Here is a 19,996-nt window from a genome sequence, read left to right on the forward strand (position 1 = left end):
AACCCAAAGTTTCATACACTCAGCTCTGACCTTCTGTCAGCAAAGACAAGGTATGTACCCCTTTCCTTATCACGCTTCTATGTGTTGAAACTTATAACTCTTAATCCTAATGCTGCGAACATTCTGAGTGCAACTTATGCAGAGGAATAATAACAGCTACCTACCAATTCCATGATCCCACCCCCACTGTACAAATATCTCTAATGGTGTTGCACCTTTGAGTCACTTACTGCCCAACAACAGAGATGGGCCAGAGGAGTCCTCGATCAACAGGTCAGTGCATGATGGAGTCCTGCTCAGTCCATGTTCTCCATGTCAGGGATGGCAAGATGATCCAGGCAAGGCCTTATGGCAGTCCCTTTGTGGTCACCAAAACTGTTATCCCAAATCTGGGTCCTTCACCTGGTGTGCAAGAGCCAATCCACACACAGAGCCAAGATATTTGTTTATTGCATGTCTGCGCAGAGATGGGTGCTAGGTGGTAAATCCACAAAGCTAGATTTGGGATAACACTAAGACCCAAGGACACACGCACCTAAGAGTCATGGTCCCTCAAATTACTGATGCTGAGACACCCATCCGCTCCAGTTGCTGGCTCTAAGACTGCCACTCACTCCAGCTGCTGACACCACTGGTCATAGGGCACCTACACCCCTGGTCTGACTCCAGTTGCTGGCACCAAATCCACTCACGCCCATCTCACCAGTAGCTGGCACGCAGTCCTTGCAGCATACATATATACAGGGTAGACAGAGAGAGCTAAGAAAGGACTTAATAAGAAAATAGTACAGACTGTGGTGATCAGGCACAGGGCTCATCAGACAAGTGCACTGACCAGCCATAGTTTACATGCAACTGGCTCTTTTATATCCCCTCCTCTCTATTTCCCCACCTTTGCTCCTCCCCTCCCCCCTTCCCCTAAAAATTCCTTAATAAGTTTTGCATAGTCCCACGGGACCCCCTCAAAAATCCCATCAATCAGTGATTGAAAACTTCTTTTGGTCTTTGGCATCCACTCTGTTATCCCTTGTCTATCAGGTTTGTGTGTCTGTATGATCTTTATCACTTCCCCCTTTACTTATTAACTTCTTTTGCATTGAAAAGGCCCTTGTTTGGATAACCTTAATAAAACAGATGCTCTCATGTTCCACATACCCTTACACCCCATCCCCCATATTGAAAAGCAAACATGATCTAATGGTGGATAAGCAGGATCTTACTAAGAGAAAGTTAATGTCCTTTTTCAGATGAGAAAAAAACTATCTCATTTTAATGACTTCTCCTTCCACATGTCAAACTATATTACTTACTAGTAAGCGATTATTTTTGGGTGCAGTATCCTCACAAGACCAGATTATTAAAGTTGGAGATTACTGGAAGTTAGGTTATAGCACAGATTCCCTCCTAACCCTATGAGCAACCTGTCAGAGACCCATTAAATCAGTTCCTATTTATGCATTCAGACTGTAGGACTGTAGCAAAAGAGATATAAGGCAAGTGAAATCAACCTGTGGAGGACTTCTTCAGAGGACTTCTAGCACTCTTAAGGAACCTACTTTTTAATCAACAAAAATTGTCATTGCAAACTCTATAATAAAGAAAAAAGTAACCATAGCACTGTCTTTGCTAAGGCATGTGCTCCCATATCAGTTAAATATCACTAGTGATCTTCTAAGGTCTCTTATGCAGAATATATACATGCAATAAGATAAGTGTCTCAGCTGAAATGCAAATACAGACACAAGCAGCTCACTTTTTGCACTTGTCAACACAAGAGTGCCCAGGCCATCTTGGCACAGTGTGGTGAGTGCTCTGTGCCATCCACCTTTAGGGGCCTCTCCGAGGAGCCTAGACCCCTTTCATTTCCCTGCAGAGCTGAAGTCCACCAGAGCTCAGAGACTGCCTGGGGACAGGATGTTGCCTCTCCGGGACACCAATCCCACAAGGGCCCCCTCAGAACAACGCGAGTACCCCCACAGTAGCAGGGCTTGCCCGGAACGGCAGACAAACCTATCCCCAAGCCAGAAAAAAAGAAACGGCATATGCTCAAGGAAAGGGTTTCCCAGTAAATCGAGAAAAAGACAGATTCACCCGCCGAACGAACGAACGAACGAACAGACAATACCACATCCCGAGCCACCACCTCCCCTTTCCCTAAATACCAAAAGGAGAGCGGTAAGTAGCCCTCTCTCTGGGGAGTATTGCAATAACTTAATTGCTAGTTTTAGCCCCGCCCTCGTTAGCGTGACGTAGTAGCAGTGACGGAGGCGGAACCAGCGGGCAGATTTTGGTAGGTCGTAGTGACGCATCCGCACCGCAGTCTGGCTTGAGACGGGGTGAAAAGGCGACGAGTATCACTTTGGCTACTGATTTAGCCTATAAGTTACCTTGGTGGCTGTAGGATTACTGTGCTCCACTATGTTCAACGTGGAAAGTCTACAACGGGCCGAGCTTGGAGAGAGCCTCCTTACATGGGTGAGTGCCTGGGCCCAAGTAGGCCACCCAGCCTGGAGCAAGGTAGTCTGGCTGGAGGCATCCGTTGCGGTGCGCGTCTGTCCGCCCTATCCGGTCTTCCTCTCCGTAGCTCTATGGGTGGGCTCGGGGTCTCTGTCCATCACCGCAGTCCCTGCGTCCCAGGACACACCCTCGCTCTCGGATGGATTTGAGTCCTTCTGGGGTTGGCGGAGTCCCGGTGGACCTGCCCCACCTGACCAAAGCCCGGGGGCGGGATGGGGGGTCGTAACCTCCGTACGTAGAGGTATCCATAGCCTTAACTCTTCTTTTGCCGGGAAAAACAAAGGAGCTTGCTCCCCGCGCGCGCCTGCACAGGAGTAAACAGGTTTCAATGTGTCGGAGAGTCTGGTGTGTATTTCCTTCCTGTCGTGTGCCTGGACTTGGTGGGCAAGTTGTTATCCATTGCTTTGATTGTGTTTCCCCGGCTTCTCATGTTTTGTGCCTGTCCTGTTCGTGGCCGCGAAGTTCTTGTGATGTGTTTCCTAACCGTTGTCTGCGTTTGACCTGGACTACATGCATCAGTAGCTTCATGGTGTGTTTTTACTCACAGAACAGCTAGAACTTATTGGACATTGAACCTGCTTTTGCAGCTACTCTGCATTTTGAGACATGGAACATACCTGTGTAACTGTAACATAATTGTGAAACTGCCATTTCATTAGCAGTTGACTTATTGGTGTAGCTGTCTAGAATCATTGGCTTCCCAAACACACATTAAGAAAATTGCCAAGTAAATATCTACCGTATGAAATTGTGGAACGTTTCTGTTAATTCTCAACAATAACTCATTGGGCTTTTAGAAACTTATCCTGTAAAAGGTGGGAGATGGAGTAAGCTTTGAAGTTCATGAAAATTATTTGGGTTATGAAAATGATGATTTAGGTTTCTCTGTGAAAGTCAAAGTGGATAAGGAAAGGACATCCAATACCTGTTAAAAGGGAGTGGGTAGCTTGAAATGTACACAAGACTGAGTTTTATGGGAAGAGTTGTTTATATTATGCCAGCTGTACCAGGGTCTCTCTTTCCTTTGCATTCCTGCTAATTCTTGTGTCTTCACCAAGGTTGTTATTTGTCCTCCTTTTTGCTCTCTGGTGTTTTTTCCCTCTCCCCTGCAAATGTTGAAGAAGACATGGGAGTACTGGTGAGTTTCATGAGGAAGCATATGTGTGTATGAACACTGGGAAAGAAAAGCCAAGTGAAAGGCTTGTTTTAAGACTGGTACAAGGAAGGAAGGTCTACAAGGGGGTGATAGAAAGAGTTGCTATGTGTTGTTAGCATCCATGTGCTCCTGCTTTAGTTGTTTTAGGTATGCTTCCTACTTCCCCTACCGCCCCCCCCCAGTCCCAAATTGCTTCTTGGCTTGTTAACTTTTCAAATAATGTACAAATTAACTCTTGCTGTGCTTCCCGTCATCTGCATGCACCAATATCCTTGTGAGCTATTGTAATTACTGATTTTTCTCTTGTATTGTAGTGGTCTGTTAAGAATGAACTGATCTGTTGATCCTACTTCTTATCCAATTTTAGGTTTGATTAAAATATCTTTGTATTGTTAGAGCAAAGGTGCTATATGAAAGTCTGTGTCAATAATTCTTAAAGACATTTTAGGACTAGAAATAGTTTGACAGTTATTTAAAATATGCTGTTTGAATTTGGTTTTAAAATAATTTAAATAAAATTTCAGAAATGCTAAAACACATTTCATGACATTAAAGTATGTGTGGTAGTTTGACCTTGGCTGAATGCCAGGTGCCCACCAAAGCTGCTCTATCACTCCCCCTTCATCAACAGGACAAGGGAGAGAAAATATAATGAAAGGCTCAAGGTTGAGATAAGGACAAGGAGAGATCACTTACCAGTTACTGTCATGGGCAAAACAGACTCGAATTGGGGAAATTAATTTCATTTATTACCGTTCAAATCAGAGCAGGGTAATGAGAAATAAAACCAAACCTTAAAAACACCTTCCCCCCACCCGTCCCTTCTTCCCAGGCTCAACTTCACTCCTGAGTTCTATACCTCCTCCGCACCCCGAGCAGCCAAGGGGGACAGAGAATGGGAGTTGTGGTCAATTCATCACATGTTGTCTCTGCCACTCCTTCCTCAGGGGGAGGACTCCTCACACTCTTCCCCTGCTCCAGCATAGGATCCCTCCCACGGGAGAGTTCTCCACAAACTTCTCCAACGTAAGTCCTTCCCAAGGGCTACGGTACTTCAGGAACTGCTCCAGCATGGGTCCCCCGCAGGGCTATGAGTCCTGCCAGCAAACCTGCTCCAGTGTGGGCTCCTCTCTCCACGGGTCCACAGGTCTTGCCAGGACCCTGCTCCAGCATGGGCTTCCCACGGGGTCACAGCCTCCTTCAGGGCACATCTACCTGCTCCGGCGTGGGGTCTTCCATGGGCTGCAGGTGGATATCTGCTCCGCTGTGGACCTCCATAGACTGCAGGGGGACAGCCTGTCTCTCTATGGTCTTCACCAGGGGCTGCAGGGGAATCTCTTCTCCAGCACCTGGAGCACCTCCTCCCCCTCCTTCTTCACTGACCTTGGTGTCTGCATAGTTGTTGCTCTCACATATTCTCACTCCTCTCTCCAGCTGCAATTGCTGCTGTACAGTGGTTTTTTTTCCCTTCTTAAATATGTTGTCACAGAGGCTGATTAGCTCAGCCTTGGCTAGCAGCAGGTCTGTCTTGGAGCTGGCTAGTATTGGTTCTATTGGACATAGGGGAAGCTTCTGGCATCTTCTCACAGAAGACACCCCTGAACAACACCCATGCCCCAACCCCCCAAAACGTTGCCATGCAGACCTAGTACAATTTTCTGACTAGCTAGAGGACTAACAGAATGCATAGTTAGAGGTAAAGGCTTCTTTGGTGGAAAGGAGGCTTCTCTGTATGGCTAAATATTATATGAAACAATGCTCTATATGTATTCTAAAGGACTGTTGTCTTGCTCAACCTCTGTGTGTGCTCAGGTCCAGTAGAAGTTTGGATAGTGCTGATAAAAAATGAAGTAAAATAAAATAATGGTTCTTTTTTGTGGAGGGGATGAGGACCAATATATCTAGATGGATTTTGCTTGTGAACTGTTAGGAAAAACATTTTTTTCTTTCGTGTTTTTTTTTTTCCTTGCATGGCACTGAAAAGTATTGGAATCAACTAGTGGTTGTCCCTGCCATGTTTCAAATTTGAAGGTGAGGAAATCAGTTTGCTCAGTGATAAACTTTATTGTTACTTTTGAACCTTTTTTACAAATTTGAACTGTTAATAAAAATCACCTTGGGACAAGGAACAGGAGAGAACAGGAAAGTCTGAAATGTTAATTCTGCTTTATGGCATTGTCCATCTGTAGGAATTATATACTTGGACATGTGATCATTCTTAAACAATGTAAGTATTTACACTTCTTGATCATGAATTTGCATCTGTGAAGATGTATCCTTGTCTGTCTCTGTAGGAGTGGTCCATAGAGAGGGACCAAGCAGTATCCCTGAAGTTTAACATCCCATAGAACATTTATTTAAATATTCCAACTAATCTATGCCCTTTTACATTTTTTTTTCCTCATTCTTTGCATGCTGACCTAGCTTCTGGTTTTGATTAGCAGAAATATTAGTAAATATTTCTTAAATGGCATTAGAATTAGTCAACACAGTTGTGTTTCTTAGGTGAATGTGTGGGGTTTTTTTTGCTATTTTAGCCATTTCAGTGTTTTTGTGTGAATGTGGCTTTGAAAATGGCTCAGTTCAATTAAAAAAAAAAAGAAAAAAAAGTGTGATTCAGAATTGGCTTTTGTTCTGGCCCTACCTGGATTTTAAAATTGTTTTGGCTGATCTGGTTTTACAGTTGATTGGCTGGGGTGCATCTCCCCTTAAATTGCAAAACATGAGACTAAAGATCTCTTTTGCAAGTTTCAAGTGATATGGGTAATATAAATAAATAAAACTTTTCTTTGTTTGGCTCTTCCCTCAAGTCCCATAATGATTCTTGGGAAACTGCTCATTTAGATGGCAAAAGAGCTGTTACAACTTGGAAAAGACTGGTCATCTGAGATCTATTGTGCTGGGAAAATTGTTCTTAAGAACTGGTTTAACTTCCTGGATTGCTTGTAAAAGCAATTCACATCCACAGTGAAGTATTTAACTGATTTGTCAATGTTTTGAGGAGATAAGGCTTTGCAAAGAGGTCTGAGAAACTGATCAACCTAAACTGTGTTGCTGGCATTGATATAGGTGACCTGAAATTGCTCCTCTGACAACCTGTGCTTTTCTTTTGATCTATGAGAATATCTCTCAAGTATCATATAGTAATCTCAGGCATGCAATATATTTGATATCTTTAAACCAGAGCAAGCCACTTTACCTATAAATGTTTTGGTTTCATTTTTTAATACTCCCCTTACTGTTTTGAGTTATGTTAAAGTTTATTATTTGGGTTCTGTTATAGTCTCAACCATTCTGTGATTCTATTAACATCTTCATTAATAATCTGGATGATGGGGCAGAGTGTACCCTCAGCAAGTTTGCTGATGGCACAAAAGTGGGAGGGGTGGCTGATATGCCAGAGGGTCATGCTGTCATCCAGAGGGACTTCAACAGGCTGGAGAAATGGGCTGACAAGAACGTCATACAATTCAACAATGGGAAGGGCAAAGTCCTGCACCTGGGGAGGAACAACCCCAGGCACCCAGTACATGCTGGGCACCACCCAGCTGGAAAGCAGCTTGGCAGAAAAGGACCTGGGGGTCCTGGTGGACAACAGATTGAACACAGAATCATAGAACAGCCCAGGCTGGAAGGGGCTTGAAATATAATCTGGTCCAACCTTTCATGGAAAAGGGAGCCTAGATTAGATTACCTAGCACCCTGTCCAGTTCCATCTTGAAAACTTGCAGTGATGGGGACTCTACCATGTCACTGAGGAGGTTGCTCCAGTGACTGTTCAGACTGTAAAAAATTTTTTTCTTGTATCAAGGTGAAACCTCTCCTAGTGCAACTTGTGCAACTTGTACCCATTGCCCCTTGTCTTCTCCATGTGGCTCCCTGTAAAGAGAGAGCCTCTGTCTTCTTTGTGGCCACTCTTTTAGTATTGAAATACTGTGATGAGGTCCTACCTGAGCCTCCTCTTAACTCCTTCAGTCTTTCCTCATAGGACAGGTTCTCCAGCCATTTGACCATCTTTGTGGCCTTCCTTTAGACCCTCTCCAGTCTGCCCACATCTGTCTTGAATTGTGGGGACTAGAACTGGACACAGTACTCCAGGTGCAGCCTGAAAATTGGTGAGTGGGATAATCACATCTCTGTCTCTGATAGCAATGCCCCTGCAGATGCAGCCCAGGATCCAATTTGCCTTTGTTGCTGCAGCAGCGCACTGCTGACTTATGTTCAGCTTGTTGTCCACCAGGACCGCCAGGTCTCTTTCAGCAAGGCAGCTCCTCAGCCACAGAGCCTAGCCTGTACTTGGCTCTTTGGTTATGTCATCTGAGGTGCAGGACTTTGCACTTGTCTCTGTTAAACTTCATACTGTTCTTGCTAGCCCACCCTTCCAGGTCTCTCTGTGAAATTGCTCTCCCTTAGAATCATAGAATCATTTAGGTTGGAAAAGACCTTTAAGATCATCAAGTCCAAACGTTAACCCAGGACTGCCAAGTCTGAGGAGATTGAGACACGGACTCCTGAATCTGACCAGAAGACCCTTTATTAGTCCAAAACCCATGCTTATATATCCTTGTTTGTTATTCACGCGCAACGTACTAAATTATCATTGGTTAATCAATACTGTTCACACACTTCTTGGCTACATGTAATTGGTTAATTACTAAGCTACAAACACACTGAACTTCTTGCATTTTTTTTTCTCTCTTCTTTCTTATCTCTGTGAGTTTCATGTTCTCAGCCAGCTGCCGAGATGGCATTGCGCATCTGCTTCAGCCTCACTTCATATCCCGTTTTTCTTCCAGGCATTCAGCCAACCTTATTTTACTTTCTTTCTTCTTTAGCCTTCAAGGTCCTTCACAGGCATTGCAGCCTCCAGCACCTGCCACAAAGCTCTCTACACAAGTCCACCACTAAACCATGTTCCTAAGCACCACACCTATGCTAAAACATGAGCCAATGACGTGCCCTTGCCACAAAGAGGGCAAAGGTATCCTGGGCTGCATTAGGAGCATTGTCAGCGGGTCGAGGGAGGTGTCCCTTCCCCTCTACTTTGCCCTGGTGCGGCCGCATCTGGAGTCCTGTGTCCAGTTCTGGGCTCCCCAGTACAAGAGAGACATGGAGCTACTTGAGAGTCCAATGAGGGGCCACGAAGATGATTAAGGGACTGGAGCATCTCTCCTATGAGGAAAGGTGGAAATTGCTAGGATTGTTTATTCTAGAGAAGAGAAGGTTCAGGGGGGATCTTATTGATTTATATAAATACCTGAAGGGAGGGTGCATAAAGGATAGAGCCAGGATCTTTTCAGTGGTGCCCAGTGACAAAGACAATAGGCAATGGGCACAAATGGAAAAACAGGAGGTTCCGTCTGAACATCAGGAAACACTTTTTTGTATTGTGGGGACGACTGTGCACTGGAAGGGGTTGCCCAGGGAGGTTGTGTAGTCTCCCTCCTTGGAGATATTCAGAAGTCATCTAGGCAGCCAGCCCTAGGTGGCCCTGCTTGAGCAGGGGGTGTTGGATAAGATGACCTCCAGAGGTCCAACCAATCTCAGTGATTCTATTATGGCATTGCTCAATTTCATTTATCTCTTGGATTTAGAGCATTTTTGTATATGTTCCTGAATATTTTTTTCAGGGTTTTAAACACCTGAGAGAGCTTTTGTTTCCTGATTTTTCAGCAGATTTGCCATGATGGTTCTTGAGGCAGCTAGGGTAGCAGCAACTGGAATGAAACTGAGCAAGGGACTTGAACCCAACTACTAGCATATCAGAATTGATTGTTTTAAGCCTTAGCAGCGTTTGCATCCCATTGTCATTGCAGAATTAGTATCCTACCAAACAAAATTTCACAATACCAGGTCTTCTTGATCACAATCTTAATAATTATAATTATACTAATATAAGGACTTCTCGATTACAATCTAATAATTATACTAAAGTTATACATTAAACTTCTGGTACTACTGGTATCAACTCCTCCCTTTTCTTTTGAGGTTATTTTCTATGATTATAGCCTCATTTCTAAATAATCATTTTATTATATTGTCGTGGGTTGCGAGTGGCGGGGAATAACATGCAGACGACTCAGTATGAGTGATAAAGCATGATTCAATTTATTAGCCCAAATAGCTCTTATTTATACAGTGTATCTAATTATGCATACTCAGCAGTCTATGATTGGCTAGAATCACTACCTATTCATTTACATGGTCCTCCTACTTGCGGTTAGCTAGCTTAAGCAACTTCTTTATCTTTACTGCACATACCTCCCTAGAGTTGCCCGTGAAGCCTGCCAAGGTCGCGGTGTCCCTGCAACTCCGCAGCCATCAGCACAGCTGGCAACCTCAGCTGAGGCCTAGTCTTGATAGCACACCGGTTAGATTTGGCTCTGCTCGTACAAATGCTCTAATGATCTGTGACCCTTCTCATCCAGCCATTCTTCAACAATTCCCCCTTTTTCTTTTTGTATGAGCAGGGCCTGATTCACAACACGATCTAAGCTTTTAAGCATACATGACAATAAGCAAGAAAATAATAATAATAATAATACTATGATTACAATCATGATAAGCATAGCGCTTTGCAAAAGGCTCTTTATCCATCCTGACAAACCAAACCAATTTGTAAAACCTTCAAGACCAAAGAATCCCTTGTCTTGCTGGATTTTATCAGCATGGTTGATTAATTCTTTTATTTTTCTGTGGATGGAATTAGAACGATCTTCTAAATCCATACAACTGAGCCCTTCAAATTCTTCACACCCGTGCCCGTGGGCTAAAAGCAAAAAATCTATTGCCATGCGATTTTGTAAGACAGCATGCTGAGTCTGAGCTAAATCATCTGCTAGTTCTCCTAAAACTCTATTAGTCAAATTTGCTTGTTTAGTTACCCAACAAGACAGTTCTTTTAGGTTAGAATGTGCTTTACCAGCAACCAAGCCTGGAAGAAATATTGAAGCAGCAATAAATTCCCCATAATTCCATAATTTTACGTTATCATCACAGTCCTTTTTTAATTGGACCGTTGTATCTCTTTTCCAGTGTGTGGGATGAGTTTTATTGGGGTGATGCTAGATGGGGTAGTGCTAGACTTAAACGACCAATTGTACATGGGCCACCAATAGGTCGGAAAGGAATTCCATTCCATGCACTATTACCACAAATAAGAAACAATCTGGTTGGCAATTTCCTTGGGAAGGTGGTAGCAGGTGTTAGACCCTGATAGGTTTTTGTGTCCTTTTTCTTGCTTGCTATTTGCTGTTGCTGTAGGTGCCCGTATGCTGCGGTTCTAAGTTCCTGTTCCACACACCCTGTTTACATACCTGAAAATTTGTGGCTGTCTTAAAGGTACACGGCTAAGTCTTTGAAGTCAACTAACTTGTCTGCAGACCCGCTGCAGACCCCAACAGTGGGTTACAAAGAGGTACACATTGACTCAAGCAACAAGAAATGAAAATTATGATTACAATTAAAAAATTAAAAGGACTAATTGTTTAAGCCATCCTAAGTTAGGGAGCCAGGATGTTAACCATGAAAAATCCAACCCTTCTCTCTCTGCAAATCCTTTGGCTAAGTCCTTTAGTTGTTGAATCTTTTTCTCCACTAATTGTGAATTATCTGATAAATTAAAACAACACATTCCCTTAAATTCCTCATATCCATGATTGTGTATAAGTAATGAATAATCTATTGCTGCTTGATTTTCTAGTGTTGCTTCCCTAACCTGAGTAATTTCAGATCCTAAGGCTGTTAAAGCCTGTGATGTGTAATTTATATCTTTCACTAAAGCATGTGCAATTCTTTTTAAATGTGTGGTAATTCATAGCTACTCTGACTCCAGGCTCTAGAAATGCCGCTGAGGTCATTTCAGTACTACTAAATAGGGTCACTTGTGAATCGCATTCCTCTGATATAAGGTGAGTGGCCCTTTTCCCTTTGGGTTTAGATTCTAGGGGTTTTCTTTCTATCAGTAGAGGTGCTAGCCTTCCCTATAGCACAAGGGCCTCCTGTTATATTAGCTGGATCATACGTATATGCCAGTTTTCCACATAATAATCATCCCAGAGGTAGCTTAGTATGAGCCCAGGCATAACTCACTTTTTCAATTTGATTACTTAGCAAAGGGGGTTGGAGGTAAGTATAGTTCTCACACTTTTGACTACAGTTCTCAAATGTGGCACATCAATCAGCTGGAAGACAACCTCACACTTTAACTTTTATCATTACTCTTTCCTTAAATTTAGTTGGTTTTCCCATATCATATATATTTCCGTATGTCAGTTTTAAGTCATGAAAGTCTTTAAGCATGGAATATTTTTTCAGAATATCAAATGGTGTGGATATTCTTATTAGACAGGAATTATACATCTCACCTACTGAATTACCTGACCCCATGCAGAAAGAAGAAGTATTGGATATCTCTCTGGCCAACAGCTCCCAAATATTTCTATTATGATCCTACTGTGGGAATAAATCTTGAGGATTATTAAAGTTTAAAAGGATTGTAAAGATGCTTACAAAGATTAACACATTCATTTTGCTATTAATCTAAGACACTGTTACCTTATTTATTATTCTGAGTTTCCTTAGTGAATTTTATTTTCAGTGCTGGTTGTTGCTGTACTGTCCATGAGGTTGGAACCTTCTTTATTCTTGAATAATGGATCCACGGTCCTCTAACCCCAAATTTTCACTGCTGTGTAGGTGGTTAAAAGAACTTGAAAAGGTCCCTTCCACTTTCCAGTCAGAGGTTCTGCATTCCATTATTTGATATAAATCCAGTCTCCTGGTTGGAAGGGATGTGCAGGGGTATCTAATTCAAGAGACCCATTGGTTACTACAAACCTCTGTAGTTCTTGTAAAGTTTTCCCTAAAGAAATAAGATTAGCTTTAAGGTCCAAATCTCCAATTATATATGTGGAACATGGAACGTGTGGAACCTGATAGGGTCACCCATACACTAATTCATATGGGCTTAATTTACCTTTTCATTTGGGTTGAATTCTAATTCTTAATAATACCAAAGGCAACACCCATACCCAGGTCATTGATGTCTCCTGACAAATTTTGGCAAATTGCTGTTTGAGTGTATAATTCATCCGTTTCACCTTACCACTGGATTGTGGTTTATATAAGATGTGACAATCCCAGGTTATGGATAGAGTCTTACTCAATTGTTTTATAATTCTAGCAGTAAAATGCGGTCCATTGTCAGATGATATACCTAAAGGAATTCCAAATCAGGGAATTATCTCTTTCAATAAAATTTTAGTCACTTCTCTCACCTTGTTGGTGCGACAGGGAAAGGCTTCAGGCCACCCAGAAAAGGTATCGACTAGTACCAGAATATATCTATATCCTTCTTTTCTGGGTAACTCATTAAAACCTATTTGCCAATAGTCCCCAGGTGAATTTTCTTTTTGTCACTCCAAGAACCAATCTATTGTTAATATTTGGATTGTTCCTGAGACAAATTTCACACCTTCCTGTGACAGACCGAACAATTTCAGTCATTGCTCTACTCATAACTGTCTTTTGTAAATGTTTGACTAAATTCTCTGTTCCCCAATGTGACTTATGTTCCTTCTGGGCTCTTTTGTCAGTGCCGGTGGAATTATTATTTGGCCTGTGGGCATGACTGTCCATCCTCTCTTTCCTTCTTTAGCTTGTAATTTTTTAATTAGCTTAATATCCTTTTCATCATATTTTGGTGATCTGTCAGGCAAGACTATTTCTTTTTCAGGAACTAGGGTCGAGATACCTTTTTCTTCTGACTCTTTTGCAGCTTTATCCACTAGTTTATTACCCAATTCTGGAACAGTTTTACCTGTTTGATGTGATTTGCAGTGCATTACTGCAACTTCTGTTGGTTTCTGGATACTCTCCAATAGTTCTTGTATTTGTGTGGCATGTTTGATTGTAGTCCCTTGTGATAACAACAGTCCTCTTTCTTTCCAAATGGCTCCATGAGCATTGGCTATTACAAAGGTGTATTTCAAATCAGTCCATCTATTAACCTGTTTTCCTTTGCTCAAGTCCAAGGCTTGTGTAAGAGTTATTAATTCAGCTTTCTGCATAAATATATTTGAAGATAATGCCTGAGATTCAATTACCTTGTCAATGATTGTCACGGCATATCCAGACATCTGCTTTCTGTCCTGGACAAAATTGCTGCCATCCATGTATAGTTCCCAGTCTGGGTTCTCCAAGGGAGTGTCCTTGAGGTCAGGCCTGCTAGAATAAACTTCTTCAATCATTTGTAAGCAGTCATGCTCAGGTGTTCCTTCTACTTGTTCAGCAGAAAGAAACACAGCAGGATTGACAACTGTTGTGGTTTTAAGTTGTATATCATCATGTTCCAACAATGCTACTTGATACTTCAGCATACGACTAGGAGATAACCAGTGGTTTCCTTTTTGCTCCAAAACAGTAGCTACCATGTGTGGAACATATACAGTCATTTTCTTTCCCATAGTGAATTTGAGGGCTTCTTCAATCAATAATACTGTTGTTGCTACTGCTCTTAAACAGCCCAGCCATCCCTGGCTTACATTATCTAATTGTTTGGAGAAATAAGCAACTGCTCTTCACTGAAGTCCGAGATATTGTGTCAGTACCCCAAGAGCTACTCCACTCGTGTAAAAAGTTCAAAGAAATTTATAAGATAGGGCAGTCCCAGGGCAGGAGCTTTCATCAAAGATTGTTTCAATTGTCTGAATGCAGCCCTGCTTTCCTCAGTCCAATTTAAATATCCATTCTAAGAGGTTTTGAGTAACTCATATAGAGGCTTTACCAATAGTCCATAATTCATGATCCATGAATGACACCATCCTGTCATTCCCAAAAAGGCTTACATCTCCTTTATGATATTTGGTTCAGGGAGACAGCAAATAGCTTCTTTTCTTTCAGATCCTAATTGTCTCTGACCTTTTAAAATTTCGAATCCCAAATAAATAACTGCGGCGAATGAAGAGACGGGACGCAGCTTGATGCAAGCAAGTGTCCATTTATTAGTGATTTTCTTACAATTATATATGTTTCTACCTTCTACATATTACACACTGATTGGTTAAATCTTAAGCGTAAAAAACACTGATTGGTTAATATTTAAGGCACACCGTTAGAACAATAGATACTTACTAGTTTATCTTGACCTAGCAATAATTTCTATTCCAAGGTTAGGGAGTTTCTTTCTACGCGGCTTTCTTAATTACATATTGGCGCCATCCATTCCCTTATCTGACTACTCGTTTCTCTGTCCGTCTGGTTGCCTCCTCAACTGTGATGGCTCAGGGGTCTGCTGTTAGCTTGTTCCTTTGCTCCCAGGGCTTGTGCCCTACAAGTTCTAACAAGTCTCTATTCATCAGGCTATCAGTACTTGGACTCTTGTCCTTGAGGCCTTGTCCTACATCCCCCCCTTCCTGTTGCACAAAAAGAACCCCTGAAATCGAACAAAACCAAGGCACAAGTAATAGAACAAATAAAAAACCAACTAAGACATATTATCAATGTCAAAATAACCCACTGTCTTTGTTCCGTACAATTTTACAATTTCCCCTTTTTGTTTTTGAACAGCTAGTACCAGGTTTGCCATGTTCTGCAGGGCCCTTGCAAACATGACAGCAACCAAGGTAATAGCAAACAAACAATACTGCCAATTGAGTGAATGGATGCCAAAAAAGGCTGAAATTTTCTCAGATTTTGATAACATGTTGCTGCAATGGGGCGCCTAAAATCCACGCAGCACATACCATCAAAATCCTCACAGCCATGTCCTTGAACCAACAACAAAAAGCAGTGGCAATTTTGACTCACATTCTGAACTGCCTACCAAACAAGGTGATTTAACTCTTTAATGCTTTCTCTGCTGTTACTCTGGATAAGAGAAGAACCGCTGCGACACGTTCCCATCATAGCCTCCTACTACATTAGCATCTACATAAAGACAATTATCGACATTCAAAGTGTAAACAATATCAGCTTCTTTTGGATTAACATTATACATAGGTGGAAGGGCACACCAAACAAGAACTGGTTCAGTCAAAAAGTTTGAAACATAGCATGCCTTCTCTGAACATACCTCTGGGGTCATTCCCTTCATTCCTTCTCTTTTTTATGCAAAGAGAAACACTTTTACCATAACAGAGAAGCCCCTATTTACATCTGAGCCCGGACACAAACCGCAGCTGTATGCTCCACCAGGCTCAGGGCAGAAATCGTTCATGCAGTTACATAGCTATATATCACTACAAGTATGCAGATACCTATTAAACACTAGATAACCATGTTTATCTTTCCTACTCTCCTTCACAATACCTAGCTGTTCTCTCATCTCTTGTTAGGTCAAATATTCTCCAGCTTCCTCTTCTATATCTCTCTTCAGACATTCTCTATCCTCCTCTTTTTTGCTTGTTAATTGCGAGGAGGCAATGGTTGTGTGTAGCTGGGTGACCATGACCTGCTTTAAGTTACAATCAACTAAACACTGAATACAGAAGAAAAAAGCATGGGAGACATAAGGCAAACATCAATAAGGTGGTTAAAGATAATTATAATAAATCCTGTAATACTTTTGAGTCATGGCCCAAAGTTTCCCAGCCGTGAGAAGAGACCAAAGGCATCCTGCCCCAGGCTCTGCTGCAGATCTTTGTTTTAAGGCTTTTGAGTTTTGTATAGTTTTGTAAATTAATTCACAGTGGTCACTCAGATTCACGTAACACATCCTATCAAAGTCTTCACACTTGTGTCCCTGTGCTAATAATAAAAATCAATAGCAACTCGGTTCTGTAGCAACATATGATGGACAGAATCAACATCTGTTAATAAGCCAGAAAAAAAAAATATAGTATTTGTAGTATTACTTTGTTTAGCAAGCTAGCAGCCTAATTTACTAAGCAAGTTAAGAGCGTGTACTATTCTTACAGAAGAGACTAGAGAAGCAAAAATGTGTTATGCTGCATTCCAGAACTCAGCCTGAGAATTACAGTCTGCTGTGAGTTCTGCGTTACAATCATTTGACACATGTTGGGGTTGCGATTGTGAAAGTTGCCCGTTTACAATTTTCATTGACATTATCACAGCTAGTTGTTTTAAAAGCAACCCTTGAGCTTCCTGATGTTCGACTTGTTGCAAAATATTCTGAAGCCAATCAATCAAGTTAGTATTAAAGTTAGTGACTCTCTAGGACCCTGCAAGACTGTGGCAAGACTCCCATATCCTGACTGCCTTAATAGCCATCTCCTTCATTTGCAAACAGTTGTCCCTGGGATACCTTGCCTGAGTCACAGAATCGGCACAGTTAATTGCTCCAGCCAACTGCTCATAGTTAACAGCGATTCCCCGATTAAGGTTTTCAGTCAAGGCCACTACACATAGCTCACAAAAATCAAATAACCACATCATAGACTGTATCAGTTAGTACCATACAAAGCAATAACTTCCAATCGTGCAGTGTGAGTGTATAAGGCTCTGCCATCACTTCAAGAAGGGACATAGCAAATGTATTATGAATCCTCCCTTCCCGCACTGCTTTGCTTAACTCTTTAACAGCCTCGGATTGCACAGGCTGCCACTCTGCAGGTTGATTTGTCTGACAAAATACTGAACATGCCATAGCGACTCCCAAAACCCATCACTTAAGTGTTTCCCACTTGCATTCCTGCCACCAATCCCTCAGACCCCCTTTCACCCTCCCCAAAAATACAATCGATGCATCAGGAGAGACAAGGGGGTGGGGGAAAGGTCTAGCTCCTTTTCCAGATCTATAGGACCTGGATCAAAAGGTTTATCAGTGTCAATAAAATCATTGTCTGAGTTGTCCTGTTCCCGTGCTTGGTCCTGTGTTGTGAGGGTCGCTGCAGTCAGTGACAGAAGCTTTGGGGGCAGAGGAGGTGTGGACGGAATCGCCATCGCTGACAGTGTCTTGAGAAGAGTCGCGCTGTCGGTGGAATTTACAGCTTCCTCTGGTTTAGCACCGTTAGTAGAATTAGTCCACACTTGGCAAAGAGTAGTCAGAATTTGCCACCAAGGTGCTAAATGCATTCCCGACACAGAGTTCCCCTCTGCGGCAGCATCATACAATTGTCTGCTGACCGCTTTAATTTCTTTCAAAGTCTCTAAAGTTTCTTGACTGCTCGCCTGTCTCAATGAGTACAGGTTTCTAAAGCTTCTTAAAATTTCTTCAAATATTTAAAATCTCTAAGGTTTCTTGGTTGCTCACCTGTCTCGATGCATACAGGCGTTATCCTTGGGGTTTAGGTTGTCCGCCTGGTCCAGACAGCAAGACGATCATTCAGCCAAGCCGTCTCCTCCGGAACGCAGCCCTCTTCCACGAGCTGTCTTTTTTCCGTCCTTATTCTTCCAAGGCTTCGGAACACCACCATAGGGGTCACCATTTGAGGAGACAGAGGCACGGACTCCCTGATCTGACTAGATATATACGTCTCTTTCTGGGGACGAAGCCTGATTCCCCGTTACAGATTTCCCACAGCTCACCTCTCAACTCCGGAGGGATTTCAGGCCGGCTCCTGCTTCCTTTCAGCAGATCATTCAAAGTTCTGTGGGATTCGCTGCATGTCGCTCAGATAGGCGATTCGAGAGCCCTTCACGTTAGATCCTTAAACGGATCACGTCGGGGTCACCAATTTGCGGCGAATGAAGAGACGGGACGCAGCTTGATGCAAGCAAGTGTCCATTTATTAGTGATTTTCTTACAATTATATATGTTTCTACCTTCTACATATTACACACTGATTGGTTAAATCTTAAGCGTAAAAAACACTGATTGGTTAATATTTAAGGCACACCGTTAGAACAATAGATACTTACTAGTTTATCTTGACCTAGCAATAATTTCTATTCCAAGGTTAGGGAGTTTCTTTCTACGCGGCTTTCTTGATTACATATTGGCGCCATCTGTTCCCTTATCTGACTACTTGTTTCTCTGTCCGTCTGGTTGCCTCCTCAACTGTGATGGCTCAGGGGTCTGCTGTTAGCTTGTTCCTTTGCTCCCAGGGCTTGTGCCCTACAAGTTCTAACAAGTCTCTATTCGTCAGGCTATCAGTACTTGGACTCTTGTCCTTGAGGCCTTGTCCTACAAATAACTGATTCTTGAACAATTTGAGCCTTTTCTTTTGCCACTTGGTATCCACTAATTCCCAAGAAATTCAGAAGGCTTATGGTCAAATCAGTACATTGCTTCTTAGTTTCTGCTGCAATTAAAATATCATCTACATATTGCAACGCAATGCCTTAATTATTTTATTTTCTCCAAGTTTCCAATTCTTTTGCTAGTTGGTTTCCAAAAATAGTGGGGCTATTTTTAAAGCCCTGAGGCAGAACTGTCCAGGTATATTGTGTTTTCCTTTCTGTTTCAGGTTTTTCCCATTAAAATGCAAAAAGCTCTTGATTTTCAGCATCAAGAGGAATGCAGAAAAAGGCATCTTTTAAATCCAACACCATAAACCAACCCTTTTCTCCTGTAAGTGACATCAGCAGCATATATGGGTTTGCCACCAAGGGGTGAATATCTTGGACTATCTGATTTATTGCCCTTAAGTCCTGAGCTAGCCAGTAGCTCTTGCCATCGGCCTTTCTAACTGGTAAAATGGGGGTATTATATTTTGACTCGCATTCTATCAGTGACTTGTATTTTATAATTTTTTGTATCATAGGTGCTAGTCTTTGCTTTCCTTCTATTTTCAGGGGATATTGTTTAATTCTTACTGGAGTTGATCCTGGTTTCAATTCAATTCTCACTGGCTCTGCTCTCTTGGATCTTCCAGAAATTTCTCCTGCCCACACAATGGGAATTAAAGCATTTTTTGGAAGGAACTGGTATATCCTTCGAGGTTATATTCTGTAATAAAAAGGCTGCCACTTCAACACTTTAAATTTCAAGAATTAGGATTTCAACTTCTCAGTTTTTTAATTTAACTTCTGCTTCCAGCCTTTCTAGTATATCTCTTCCTAATAGAGGTTTGGGTGAATTTGGCAAGTATAAAAATTGAGTGATCCATTGCTTTCCTAATTTTATCATCAAAGTTTTAAAGAATGGTTGAGATTTACTTGACCCTGTCACACCAACAATATTTACACTTTTAGTACTTAATTCCCCTTCCAATGTGTTTAACGCAGAATATGTAGTCCCTGTTTCTCCTAGAAATTCAATTTCCTTGTTTCCCAGCTCTGCCTTGACCAGAGGTTCTGCTGGGAAGGATTCCTTCAGTCCCCTTCAATCTTCCACTTCAACCAAAATAATAGCATCAGCAGTCCCTTGTCATTCTGAGCATTCTTGTTTCAAATGTCCTTCCCTTTTACAAAATGCACGTT

The 19,996-nt window shown here is 42.1% G+C and overlaps 1 protein-coding gene across 3 annotated transcripts in view; it reads left to right on the forward strand.

Annotated features, from left to right (window-relative positions):
- Positions 1 to 2,266: 2,266 nt before the first annotated feature.
- The window catches only part of LOC129734464 (protein Hook homolog 3-like), a 124,955-nt gene continuing 107,225 nt past the window's right edge, over positions 2,267 to 19,996 (forward strand). For all 3 annotated transcript variants that reach the window (XR_008730057.1, XM_055698008.1, XM_055698009.1), the window contains exon 1: positions 2,267 to 2,475. Coding sequence is in view for 2 of the 3 variants with exons in the window: in XM_055698008.1 (XP_055553983.1) it covers positions 2,419 to 2,475 (57 nt within the window). In the remaining variant the exon portion in view is untranslated. The remainder of the gene's footprint in view (positions 2,476 to 19,996) is intronic.

The sequence above is a fragment of the Falco cherrug genome, chromosome W, assembly GCF_023634085.1.
Source record: "Falco cherrug isolate bFalChe1 chromosome W, bFalChe1.pri, whole genome shotgun sequence".
Taxonomy (NCBI): Eukaryota; Metazoa; Chordata; class Aves; order Falconiformes; family Falconidae; genus Falco; species Falco cherrug.